The sequence below is a fragment of the Perca fluviatilis genome, chromosome 10 (assembly GCF_010015445.1).
Source record: "Perca fluviatilis chromosome 10, GENO_Pfluv_1.0, whole genome shotgun sequence".
Taxonomy (NCBI): Eukaryota; Metazoa; Chordata; class Actinopteri; order Perciformes; family Percidae; genus Perca; species Perca fluviatilis.
In genome coordinates, this window is record NC_053121.1 from 38,797,627 (window position 1) to 38,811,891 (window position 14,265).

Below are 14,265 nucleotides of genomic sequence, written 5' to 3' on the forward strand. Positions count from 1 at the left end.
AAAAGAAAATTGAAATTGGTGCCTTCTAGGCCGAGAAAAGCCAGAAAATGTGTTTTTGGCTTATATGGATGAAAGGCACCAAATCCCAGTATGCACCTGCTTCGCTGCTTTATGAGTCCACTACACATTTAAAATATATAAAAACGACATTATATAAAAACGACATCCGAAACAAGCTACATTTAGTGCACAAGCATTATATGCTCCGTGAAGTTCAGCTAATGCATACTAGCATTAGCGCTTGGTGGGCTGTAAACACCGAGAATAACACAATAAGCTGTGACTTAACATGGAATGTAGAATGGTCGACATTTAACAGTCAAACTCCACCAGCAGTTAGCAGTTAAATGGATACAAATCACCACATTTCTGCACCACTCCGTGTTAACACAGCCCACCTCTTTTACCTGGCGACAGAACATCTCTAGCTCAGAGGGCTAGCAGGCCTGTTAGCTGGACAGTCCGGTACACTATTCAGGCATGTTTCCACAACAACAAAAACACAGCAGTCTCTGAACTCATGTTGGGAGTTTCGTTGAAGTTTGATGTAGTCCAGTTTGTTGTTTAATGAGCGGACACTTGCAAGCAGGATTGATGAGACAGGTGGCCGGCTAGCATTAGCTTTCCCCCTAGCCGATGAGGATGTCCCCTAGCCGGCTAGCGGCAGCAAGCGACACCGCTGGTCTCCGTGCAGGCGAAGCTCAGAGCTTGCCGAGTATTCCGTCTGTAATAAACGTTTTTTTGTGGAGCTCAAATTTTTCACTTCGAGTTTTTTTTTCTTACTTCTTTAAAAAAGGATTTTTTTTGTGGGGGGGGGGTTTTTTTTTTTCCCTTTGTTTTTAAAAAAAAAAAAAAAAAAACCCAATTGTTTTCGTGATAATGTTTTTGTTGGTTTTTTTTTTCCCTCTGCGCGGCGCGGCTCCTCTTTTTTTTTGCGGTTTTTCCTTTTTTTAGAAAGACAGTGGCACCCAAAAAAAAAAAAAAAAAAGGTTTCCTCCAATTTTTTCCTCGTTACCTAATATTTTAGGGTTTTGTGCAGATACAAGCATGTTTTTTTGGTTTTTTTGGGTTTTTTTTTTTTAAACGATGTCGTGGGGACCTCAAAATTTAGCTTCAAGGAACTTAAACTTCTTCACTTGGGGTAAGGACTCATTCCCTACCTGGAGTAGGCACTCCATCGGTTTCCTGCTGAGAACCATGGCCTTAGATTTAGAGGTGCTGATCCTCATCCCAGCCGCTTCACACTCGGCTGCGAACCGATCCAGTGAGTGCTGAAGGTCACAGGCCGATGATGCCATCAGGACCACATCATCTGCAAAGAGCAGCGATGAGATCCCCAGCCCACCGAACTGCAACCCCTCCCCACCCCGACTACGCCTTGATATCCTGTCCATAAATATTACAAACACGATTGGTGACAAAGCGCAGCCCTGGCGGAGGCCAACCTTCACCTGAAACGAGCCCGACTTACTGCCGAGAACCCGGACACAGCTCTCACTTTGGTCGTACAGAGATTGGATGGCCCTGAGAAGAGACCCCCCTCACCCCATACTCCCGCAGCACCTCCCACAGTGTCTCCCGGGGGACCCGGTCATACGCCTTTTCCAGATCCACAAAACGCATGTAGACCGGTTGGGCATACTCCCAGGCTCCCTCCAGGATCCTTGCGAGAGTGAAGAGCTGGTCCGTTGTTCCACGACCAGGACGGAATCCGCATTGTTCCTCTTCAACCCGAGGTTCGAATATCGGCTGAACACTCCTTTCCAGCACCTTGGAGTAGACTTTACCAGGGAGGCTGAGAAGTGTGATACCCCTGTAATTGGCACACTTTTTAAAAAGGGGAACCACCACCCTGGTCTGCCACTCCTTTGGCACTGTCCCAGACTTCCACGCAATGTTGAAGAGGCGTGTCAACCAGGACAGCCCCTCCACACTCAGAGCCTTGAGCATTTCTGGACGGATCTCATCAATCCCAGGGGCTTTGCCACTGTGGAGTTGTTTGACTACATCAGTGACTTCCGCTAGGGGAAATTGACAACGATCCCCCATCATCCTCCAGCTCTGCCTCTAACATAGAGGGCGTATTAGTCGGATTCAGGAGTTCCTCAAAGTGCTCCTTCCACCGCCCTATTACCTCCTCAGTTGAGGTCAACAGTGTCCCATCCTTACTGTACACAGCTTGGATGGTTCCCCGCTTCCCCCTCTTGAGGTGGCGAACAGTTTTCCAGAAGCACCTTGGTGCCGACCGAAAGTTCTTCTCCATGTCTTCTCCAAACTTCTCCCACACCCACTGCTTTGCCTCTTTCACGGCAGAGGCTGCAGCCCTTCAGGCCCTTCGGGCCCTTCGGTACCCTGCAACTGCCTCTGGGATAACATATCCCGAAAAGACTCCTTCTTCGGTCGGATGGCTTCCCTGACCACCGGTGTCCACCACGGTGTTTGTGGGTTACCGCCCCTTGAGGCACCTAAGACCCTAAGACCATAGCTCCTTACCGCAGCTTCAGCAATGGAAACTTTGAACATTGTCCACTCGGGTTCAATGCCCCCAGCCTCCACAGGGATGCACGAAAAGCTCCGCCGGAGGTGTGAGTTGAAAGTCTGTCGGACAGGGGCCTCCTCCAGACGTTCCCAATTTACCCGCACTACCCGTTTGGGCTTACCAGGTCTGTCCAGAGTCTTCCCCCACCCCCTAACCCAACTAACCACCAGATGGTGATTGGTTGACAACTCTGCCCCTCTCTTCACCCGAGTGTCCAAAACATATGGCCTCAGATCAGATGAAACGATTATAAAATCGATCATTGACCTTTGGCCTAGGGTGCTCTGGTACCAAGTACACTTACGAGCATCCCTATGTTTGAACATGGTGTTCGTTATAGACAATCCATGACTAGCACAGAAGTCCAACAACAAACAACCACTCTGGTTTAGATCCGGGAGGCCGTTCCTCCCAATCACGCCTCTCCATGTGTCTCCATCATTGCTCACGTGCGCGTTGAAGTCCCCCAGCAGAACAATGGAGTCCCCCACTGGAGCCCCATGCAGGACTCCAGTCAAGGTCTCCAAGAAGGCTGAATACTCCGAACTCTTGTTTGGTGCATATGCACAAACAACAGTCAGAGTTTTCCCCCCCACAACCCGCAGGAGTAGGGAGGCGACCCTCTCGTCCACCGGGGTAAACTCCAAAGTAGCAGCGCTCAGCCGGGGGCTTGTGAGTATCCCCACACCCGCCCGGCACCTCACACCCTGGGCAACTCCGGAGAAGAAAAGAGTCCAACCCCTATCCAGGAGTATGGTTCCAGAACCGAGACTGTGTGTAGAAGTAAGCCCCACCAGATCTAACCGGTAGCACACCACCTCCCGCACCAGTTCCGGCTCCTTCCCCCACAGAGAGGTGACGTTCCACGTCCCCAGAGCCAGCGTCTGCTGCCTGGGTCTGGTCCGTCGAGGCCCCTGACCTTCACTGCCACCAACCCAAGCGGTTCCTCCCACAGGTGGTGGGCCCATGGGCTGGAGAGATGGGAGCCACGTAGCTTTTTCGGGCTGTGCCCGGCCGGGCTCCGTGGCAAACCCGGCCACCAGACGCGCGCTGACGAGCCCGCCATCTGGGCCTGGCTCCAGATGGGGGCCCCGGGCTTCCTCCGGGCAGGGTCACTCCATCTCTACCTCGGTCACTCATAGGGTTTTTGAACCATTCTTTGTCTGGCCCCTCACCTGAGACCACTTTGCCTTGGGAGACCCTACCAGGAGCACAAAGCTCCAGACAACACAGCCCTCAGGTTCATAGAGACGCACAAATCTCTCCACCACGATAAGGTGATGGTTCCAGGAGAGGTTTTGACTTTCGAACTTTCAATTCAAAATGGTGGACTTCCTGTTGGGTTTAGGGTATGGCTCCAATGAAGTTTATTGTACATCTTGACATGTTACATATGTGCACCTATGTGCAAGTTTCATGAGTCTACGTTAAACGCACTGCAGGGGCTAAATTTTTTTTTACTTTGTAGGGGGCGCTAGCAAGCCATTTTTGCGCGCCCGAAACCCTGAAAATCCATACATTTTCACCAGACTTGATGTGACCGCCAATTTTGGTGAGTTTTTGAATATGTTAAGACCCCCCAAAAGCCAATTTACTTGCAGAAAATAATAATTCCTTCAGTTTCAATAGGGCCTTCGCCGCTGTCGGCGCTTGGGCCCTAATTAGTCCACAGCTGCTGAGTCCTCCAGTCTTGGCCCCGTTACCCAACGGGAAGTCCCACCGCCGCCCTCCGGTTCCTCTGTCGGCAACAGTCCCCGGCGTCCTCAACTTCCAATTCCAGACAGAAAACGCCCAGCTCTCGGACTGCAGCGAAGGCAACCTCTCTCCCTCTGTGGATCTTTCCCAGGGAGGCCAGGCAGAAACGAGTCCGAGTTGCGTTTAGCGTGTAGCTCGTAATGTGTGATTGCTCCGGCTCACATACTATAATTTCCTGCATCTCAGGTTCTGCCCCGATGTGTTGCTGCGAGGCATTAATTTCCGCTAACACTCCCTTCACTGTGTTGTAGATTACTGATTCAAGCATACTTAGTTGCTTTTCCTAGACCTCAGTGATTAAGTCCTCCATGTTAGGGATCACGTTAACATCAGTTACTATGTTAGCTACCACTCCATTAGCCGTTTTGGTTTTGATAGCTGACAGACAGGAGTTGATGTGGGAGAGGGGGGGATTGTGGGGGGATTTGGTGCTGAGGTAGATCTGGGTGTCATCGGCGTAACAGTAGAAGTCCAGGTTGAAGTGGCGGAGTATCTGACCAAGAGGGAGGATGTAGATGATGAAGAGGAGGGGGCCGAGTATGGAGCCTTGGGGAACACCTTGAGTGACTGTGGCTGTGGTAAAGGTGTGGTTATGGAGAGAGATGAGGTGGGATCTGTTGGAAAGGTAGGAGTGGAGCCAGCTGAGTGCAGTACCTTCGATACCAAGGTCTTTGAGTCTGGTGAGCAGGATGTTATGGCTCACGGTATCGAAGGCAGCACTCAGGTCGAGGAGGATGAGGATGTTGAGGGAACCGGTGTCAGCAGAGGTGAGGAGGTCGTTGAGGACTTTGAAGAGAGCGGTTTCTGTGCTGTGGAGGGGGCGAAAACCAGATTGGAGGGGTTTGAATTGGTTATTGGCATGAAGATGGGTTTGTAGTTATGCGGCGACTATACGTTCCAGGGTTTTAGACAGAAAGGGGAGGTTGGATATTGGGCGGTAGTTGTTGAGGGAGGAGGGATCCAGACCAGGTTTTTTAAGGATTGGGTTGACAGCGTCAGTTTTGAAGGCAGAGGGGACAGTTCCAAGGGACAGTGAGGAGGTTAGTGAGGTTGGGGCATAGGATGGGGAGGCAGGACTTCAGGAGTGGAGTAGGGAGGGGGCCAAGGGAGCAGGTGGTGGGTTTGGAGGAGCTGATGAGTTTGGAGATTTCAGGAGGAGTGACCGGGTCAAACTGGGAGAGGAGGCAGTGAGGAGGAGGGGTCGGGAGGTCAGGAGAGATGGGGAGAGGAGGGGCCATGGTAGGTGCTGGAGTAGATACTGAGAGGTGAGATACAGGGGATAGAGCTTGGTAAATGTTATTGATTTTGTCAGTGAAAAAGTGGAGGAATGAGTTGCAGAGATCCGGAGTAGAGGTAGGGAGGGTGTTGGGTCGAGGCTTCATGAGGTTGTTCATTGTGGAGAAGAGGGTTCTGGGGTTTTGGCAGGGGTCGGTGAGGATTGTGGTTTTTAGGCTTCATGATGGACTGTGAATGATGATTTCTTTGTCAGACGTTCAAGTTGGCGGCCAGTTTGTTTCATTTTCTGGAGTGCAGGTGTGAAGAGGTGTTGAAAAGTAGATTGTTTAGGCGACAAGGAGACCTGCTTTTTCGTGACTGCAGGCATTTCACTGAGTCACAGCCCTTATAGCAATATGAGTGCAGTCAATTGTGCCGATTACATTCGGGAAACTGGACATTGCTGAAAATTGCATTTTAATTTCTGCCTGTTCTCCAGCAGTGTAGGGAAACTTGATGTATCTACTACCTATATTAATAATACCTTCCAAAACGGCAGGCATTATAGCCCTCAGGGACGGATGCAATATACCAGACCTATAGGATGAGATTTAACAGAATTAGATTATATATACAGACACAGTTTAGTGATTAAATTGAAGATTATATACAATTATATAAAACACTTACCTGTCTGCTAATTCCTCTGGAAACAGCCAGTTGCCAGGAACCCCTGAGTGGTGAGAACCTGTATTTGGACTGGGATGGCACAGTTCCGGCGCATTGCCCTCTCTAGTACTGGACCCAATTCAGTACACAGATCCAAGAGCACAGCTCTAGGGAATCTAAATCGGCATATTAGCCAGTCATCATCATGGGCCAATAAATCATTATGGTCCCTAAAGACTCTTTATCTCCTGATTCTGCCATTGGCGATGTCCTCCAGTGGTGCCAGCAGTGCCATCATGCAGCATTACGCACGGGGGGGTCACCGCAGTATTTATATGTTTGCAACAATTAGAGTGATTGTTAACACCTTGCCAAAATATTTTGCCAAAGTTTTCTTCATGCAGGTTTGGTCATGAACACTATTAAGGTTAGGACCGATAAAAAGGACATTAAGGGTAACGATTGCACGAGAGCTTAACGTCTGTATTTTCAGACTTTGACATTTGATGATATATGCACAGTATTAAAGACATATATTTAGTTATTTACACTGTGTTCTGCAGTTATCTAATGGTAGGGTATTTGATGATATCCTGTAATCCATGCAGTTGGGCCATCTCCTTCTCCTGCACTCTGTAGCGGACAATGTGACGAAGAGACAGTGCCAATTAAACATTAAGAACAAATATTTATTTAAGATTTCAGTTGGAGGTGTTAATTATGGAATAATCTGCATCGGCAATTCCTATTTTGTCTCCAAAATGTGCATACGCATGGGTCAGAGTTTGCGTGGAGGACCGCAAATTCTCCCGTCAAGTTAGTTTTTTATACCTTTGCGTGGGAAGTGGCATATGCACATTTTCAGTCCCGTTTCGTGCGTACGCCACATTTATAAATTGAGACCCCTGGTTATTTAATGAAATACGGAGGTGAGTGAAGGAGCTCTAGTCTCTTGCAACCATAGCAGATGCTGGTCACATGATCCTCCATGTTGTCAGCGTTTTGAGGCTACAGAGTTGTCTTTGATAAACGTCCAGAGTAGAACTACAGCAGCTGATGATGCATTCAACTGACAGTGATGTGAAAGAGAGAAGAAGAGCCAATGAGAATTGATGTTGTTTTCCTCTGCAGATGATTTCAGCAGCATGAATCAGTGTGAGAGTGAGAATTATTGCAGAATCTTTTGGTTTATTAATTAACATTAGATAATGATCCATGAATGAATCTTGAATTATTATTTGTTTACACAAATGTCATCATAACAAAATCTACAAAACTGGTCTGTTTTGATAATCTGAGTATTTTTAAACTCCCCAAAAAAATTCTGTTAAATGATGGTGTTCTTTTTTGTATTTTTTGGATCTTTGCAGGGACAAAAGATGAAGACGCCTAAGGAAGTCGTCTTGGGAATTTTAGAAAGTTTGGGAACCGATGACTTTGAAAAATTTAAGTGGTACCTGCAGCAGGAAGGGGCCCTTGAAGACCTCCCAGCAATCCCAATTAGTAAACTGGAGAATGTAAACAGGGAGAAGACAGTGGACCAGATGTTCTCGACCTACAGTATGAACATCATTAATGTGACCAAAAAAGTTTTAGTGAAAATTAATCAGAATGAGCTAGTGAAGAAGTTATCAAACATCATCTCAGAACGTGCAGGTAAGTCATAATAATTATGAATTTTAAAAATGGATGTAACAAAGATCAAACTTATATATCACAATCTTCAGCAAACAGCTTTGTTACCAATGTCTCCCTCGTATCTACAAAGATACATATGTTGTGTTGACAACAACAGAACAAGGTACGAAACATCCACAAGAGAAACAACATTTAAAGTGTCTCCGAGAACAAAAAATGATGAAACGAAGTCTGACTGTTTTGGTTTACTCTGCTGGTTAAAATTTGCACACACTGATGTCACTGTAAGATACTGCTTGGGTAGTATTAATTCCCTCTGTAATTAAGTCATATACCTTCTGGTTTATTTGGACAATGAAGAGTTCATAGATGTAAGACTGAGACACCCAACATACCAGTTGTTTTTGAGGCATACTAGGTCATTTTAGAATAGTTAACATATTCAGGACCTCATCGTCAAATGGGCTGAATAGATTTCATGAATACAGAAATGTGCACACTCACATTCACAAAAACAAAACAAACCCTCATTGATTTCATTGTTTTATTCAATCAGAGATTCTTGCTGCGTGCAAGAGAAAAGTCAAATCCAAATCACAAAAGAAGTTCCGGTGTGTGTTTGAAGGAATTGTTAAAGCAGGAAATAAAACCCCTCTGAATCAGATGTTCACAGAGATATACCTCACAGAGGGAGGGACTGCAGAGGTCAATGTTGATCATGAAGTCAGACAGATTGAAACAGCATCCTGGAAACCAGACAGACCAGAAACAACAATCACATGTGAAGACATCTTTAAAACCCCACCTGGAAGAGAAGAATCAATCAGAACAGTGATGACAATGGGAGTGGCTGGCATTGGGAAAACAGTCTTAACACAGAAGTTCACTCTGGACTGGGCTGAAGGCAAGGCCAACCAGGACATCCAGTTCACATTTCCATTCACCTTCAGAGAGCTGAATGTGCTGAAAGAGAAAAAGTACAGCTTGGTGGAACTTGTTCATTTGTTCTTTAGTGAAACCAAAGAAGCAGGAATCTGCATGTTTGAAGAGTTCCCGGTTGTGTTCATCTTTGACGGTCTGGATGAGTGTCGACTTCCTCTGGACTTCCTCAACACTGAAATCCTGACTGATGTTACAGAGTCCACCTCAGTGGATGTGCTGCTGACAAACCTAATCAGGGGGAAACTGCTTCCCTCTGCTTGCCTCTGGATAACCACACGACCTGCAGCAGCCAATCAGATCCCTCCTGAATGTGTTGACATGGTGACAGAGGTCAGAGGGTTCACTGATGCCCAGAAGGAGGAGTACTTCAGGAAGAGATTCACAGATGAGGAGCAGGCTAGCAGAATCATCTCCCATATCAAGAAATCACGAACCCTCCATATCATGTGTCACATCCCAGTCTTCTGCTGGATCACTGCTAAAGTTCTGGAGGACGTGTTGATGACCAGAAAGGGAGGAGAGCTGCCCAAGACTCTGACTGAGATGTACATCCACTTTCTGGTGGTTCAGGCCAAAGGGAAGAAAGTCAAGTATGATGGAGGAGCTGAGACAGATCCACACTGGACTCCAGAAAGTAGGAAGATGATAGAGTCTCTGGGAAAACTGGCTTTTGAGCAGCTGCAGAAAGGCAACCTGATCTTGTATGAATCAGACCTGACAGAGTGTGGTATCGATATCACAGCAGCCTCAGTGTACTCAGGAGTGTTCACACAGATCTTTAAAGAGGAGAGAGGACTGTACCAGGACAAGGTGTTCTGCTTCATCCATCTGAGTGTTCAGGAGTTTCTGGCAGCTCTTCATGTCCATCTGACATTCACCAACTCTGGAGTCAACCTGCTGTCAGGAAAACATACATCATCATGGCTGCCTGAAGTCTTCAAAGAAAAACTAAAACATCTCCACCAGGGTGCTGTGGACAAGGCCTTACAGAGTCCAAATGGACACCTGGACTTGTTCCTCCGCTTCCTCATCGGTTTTTCTCTTCAGTCCAATCAAACTCTCCTACGAGGCCTGTTGACACAGACAGGAGGTAGCTCACAGACCAATCAGGAAACAGTCAAGTACATCAAGAAGAAGATCAACGGGGATCTGTCTGCAGAGAGAAGCATCAATCTGTTCCACTGTCTGAATGAACTGAATGATCATTCTCTATTGGAGCAGATCCAACAGTACCTGAGTTCAGACCGTCTCTCTAGAGATGAACTGTCTCCTGCTCAGTGGTCAGCTCTGGTCTTCATCTTACTGTCATCAGAAGAAGATCTGGACCTGTTTGACCTGAAGAAATACTCTGCTTCAGAAGATGCTCTTCTGAGGCTGCTGCCAGTGGTCAAAGCCTCCAAAAAAGCTCTGTAAGTACAGTGATAGTTGAACTCATACATCATAACTTAAATGCTCTGCTGTCTTTTCAACTTCTTGATTGTTTTTTCTTCATTACTGTCTCTTTAGGCTGAGTGGCTGTAACCTGTCAATGATAAGCTGTGGAGGTTTGTCCTCAGTTCTCAGCTCCCAGTCCTCTAGTCTGAGAGAGCTGGATCTGAGTAACAATAACCTGAAGGATTCAGGAGGGAAACTGCTGTCAGCTGGACTTCAGAGTCCACACTGCACACTTAAGACTCTCAGGTCAGATAAGGTTACAGATTCTGTTAAAATGATTTCAGATGTTTTTTCAAGCTCCTTGCAGTTCAAACAGTCTCGCTCACGTCAGAATTTCTGAATCTCACAAATGGATTATCTTCCTCTTGTTTTCTTTTTGTTGATTATTGTCTCTCCAGGCTGAGTGTCTGTAACCTGTCAGAGAGAAGCTGTGAAGTGCTGTCCTCAGTTCTCAGCTCTGAGTCCTCTTGTCTGAGAGAGTTGGACCTGAGTAACAACAACCTGAAGGATTCAGGAGGGAAGCTGCTGTCGGCTGGAATTCAGAGTCAACACTGTAAACTGCAGAATCTCAGGTCAGGATTCAACAACCTGTTCAACTGATGGTCCATATTTGCCATTTACCCCTGTGAGATCACATTTATGATCATATGATAATTTTCGTTTCTTGTGAGAAAACAAGGAAATTCAATTATAATTAAAGCTGCAAGCAGCGAAGGACGGGCCCTCGCGCCTCTGCGCACGTCGGAGTTACTGGCGGACGCCGCTCCTTGCGACCGTGCATTTGCGCGGCACTCAGACGCCGCAAATCGTCACCAATGAAAAGGGAACTCCCTGCCGAGTTCACCGATACCTCACTCAAGACTCTACGTCATACAGTTCATTAGCTGTGAAAAGGTGCGTGGCTTAAGCATAGGGGTCGGATCAATCCATCACCAATTAAAAATGAATTCTCTGCTGAGTTCAATGATACCTCATACAAAGGTCTACCTTAAACGGGTCTTTAGTTATAAAAGGGGGCGTGGCCTAAACATAGGGGGCGGGCCAAACCATCACCAATGAAGGCAAGGCAAGGCAGCTTTATTTGTATAGCACATTTCAGCAACAGGGCAATTCAAAGTGCTTTACATAAAACATGAAAGAGCAGTTAGAAAACAAAAACAATTTAAAAGACAAGAATAAATTTTACAGTGCGGTATAAGAATTTAAAGAACTGAGAGATAAGAATTTAAAGAAAGAGCAGTTAAAACAGTTAAACATGTAAAAGCAGATAAAATAGGTTATTTAAAGAAAGGCAACATCAAAAAGATAGGTTTTCAGTCTTGATTTAAAAGAACTGAGAGTTGCAGCGGACCTGCAGTTTTCAATGAAGAAGGAAGTCTCTGCTGAGTTCAATACCTCACACAAGGGTTTACATCAAAAGGGTCATTAGTTATAAAAGGGGGCGTGGCTAAAGCTTATGGGGCGGGTCAAACCATCACCAATTAAAAAGGAACTTTGTACTGAGTTCAATGACACCTCACACAAGACTCTACCTTAAACGGTTCAAATGTTATGAAAGGGGGCGTGGCCTGAGTAAGGGGGTGTGGTTAAAGTATAGGGGCTGGTTCAGTATCACATGTAGACCATACATTATAAGTTTCATGTAAATCGGATGATGTTTGTCATATAAGGCAGATTTCCTGTTGCCAGCGGGGGGCGCTATGACCAAAAGTAAATTTTGGCCTGTAGGTGTCCTCAGGCCTGGACCCTTGTCAATCGTGAAAATTTCGGGCTGATACGACAACGTACACTCAAGTTACAACAACTTCTTTGTTCATCGTTAAACACTCAAAATGACTGCCACACCGTCTGACGAAAAGTTTTTCTTGTAATAACTTTTCATCTTTAAGGTGTTGAGATGATACAGACCAAGTTTGAAGTCCATCAGATGAAATCTGTAGGAGGAGTTCGTTAAAGTATTGCACATACAGCGAGCCATTTTTGTGCGCCTTTTCCCGAAATCCTTAAAATACTATACCAGACTTGATGCGACCGCCAATTTTGGTGAGTTTTTGAATATGTTAAGCCCCTCAAAAAGGCAATTCATTTGACGGGAAAATAATAATAATAATTAAAGCTGCAAGCAGCGATGGACGGGCCCTCACACAAGACTCTACGTCACACGGTTGATTAGCTGTGAAAAGGGGCGTGTCTAATGCATAGGGGGCGGGTCAAACCACCAATGAAGAAGGAAGTCTCTGCTGAGTTCAATGATACCTCACACAAGACTCTACCTTAGATGGGTCAGCATTTATTAAAAAGGGCGTGGCTTCAACATAGGGGGCGGGCCAAACCCTCACCAATGAATAAGGAAGTCTCTGCTGAGTTCATTGATACCTCACACAAGGGTCTATCTTAAATGGTTCAAATTTTAAGAAAGGGGGCGGGGCTTAAGCATAGGGGCGGGTCAAACCATCCAAAAAAAAAAAAAAGTCTCTGCTGGGTTCAATGACACCTCACACAAGACTCTACCTTAAACGGTTCAAATGTTATAAAGGAGTGGGCTGAGTAAGTGGGCGTGGTCATATTATAGGGGCGGCTCCAGCAAATCGGATGATGTTTGTCATATAACGCAGATTTCCTGTTGCCAGCGGGGGCGGCAGACCAAAGTCAATTTTGGCCTGTAGGTGGCCCTCGGGCCTGGACCCTTGTCAATTGTGAGAAATTTCGGGCAAGATACGACAACGCATTACACTCAAGTTACAACAACTTCTTTGTTCATCGCTAAACACTCAAAATGGCCGCCACGCCCACACCGTCTGAAGAAAAGTTTTTCTTTGAATAACTTTTCATCGTTAAGGTGTTGGGATGGAACAGACCAAGTTTGAAGTGCATCGGATGACATCTGTAGGAGGAGTTCGTTAAAGTATAGCACCTTGACTTTTAGGCCTACTTCCTGTTGCCACTAGGGGGCGCTATGACTTTAAGTAAATATCGGCCTTTATTTGTCCTCAGGGTTGGACTTTTATGAATCCTGAAAAGTTTCGAGCCAGTTGGACAACGTATACACTCGAGTTACACCCACTTCCTGTTTCGCGGCGAACGCCAAAATGGCCGCCCTGCCATGGCGCGCACTTCTATGACGAAAAGTTTTTCTTTTAACAACTTTTCATCTTTAACATCTTAAGATGGCACAGACCGAGTTTGAAGTTGATCGGATGAAATCTCTAGGAGGAGTTCGTTAAAGTACGACGTGGAAATGGCCAAAATCGCACTAATTTCGAACTTTGAAATCAAAATGGCGGACTTCCTGTTGGGTTTAGGGTATGGCTCTAATGAAGGTTTTTGTACATCTTGACATGATACATCTGTGTACCAAGTTTCGTGAGTCTACGTTAAACGCACTGCAGGGGCTCAATTTTCTTAACTTTCTAGGGGGCGCTAGCGAGCCATTTTTGTGCGCCTATTCCCGAAACACTTAAAATACGTACATTTTCACCAGACTTGATGCGAACGCCAAATTTGGTGAGTTTTTGAATATGTTAAGCCCCTCAAAAAGGCAATTCATTTGACGGGAAAATAATAGAAAGAAAGAATAATTTCTTCAGTTTCAATAGGGCCTTCGCTGCTGTCGGCGCTCGGGCCCTAAAAAAGGAAAAAAAAATTTTAAATAGATTTTTGATAATTATTGGTTCTTATTTCTTAGAACTTAATCATAACAGGTGAAATGGCTTACAATATAACAATGTTGTAACTTTGTGATGGAATTGTAGGTGCAAAAAGACAACATTCCCGCAGACAGACACCTACATTCAGACAAGCACAAATACAGATGCACAGACACACACAGAAACGCACAGACACATAGACACACACACAGACACACACACAGCAGGCTCAGTTAGGTGGACACACTTAAGTTTCATTGCACCTACAATTATTGTAATAATAATTACACTCTGTTCCAGTAGACCCGAACACCTCAGATGTAATAGTAATGTGTCGGGGGGGAGGTGTTCCGTGTGCAGTCATTGAAAATAAGTTGTTTTTTATGTTATTCACAGAAAATGAGCCAAGGCCAGTGAGTTTGATTT

The 14,265-nt window shown here is 45.8% G+C and overlaps 1 protein-coding gene across 2 annotated transcripts in view; it reads left to right on the forward strand.

The window, feature by feature from the left end:
- LOC120566809 (NLR family CARD domain-containing protein 3-like) overlaps positions 1–14,265 on the forward strand; it is a 51,092-nt gene that overhangs the window by 14,130 nt on the left and 22,697 nt on the right. For both annotated transcript variants that reach the window (XM_039813464.1, XM_039813463.1), the window contains exons 2-5: positions 7,549–7,834; positions 8,373–10,167; positions 10,265–10,438; positions 10,591–10,764. In XM_039813464.1, the coding sequence (XP_039669398.1) occupies positions 7,558–7,834; positions 8,373–10,167; positions 10,265–10,438; positions 10,591–10,764 (2,420 nt within the window). In that variant the 5' untranslated portion in view covers positions 7,549–7,557. The remainder of the gene's footprint in view (positions 1–7,548; positions 7,835–8,372; positions 10,168–10,264; positions 10,439–10,590; positions 10,765–14,265) is intronic.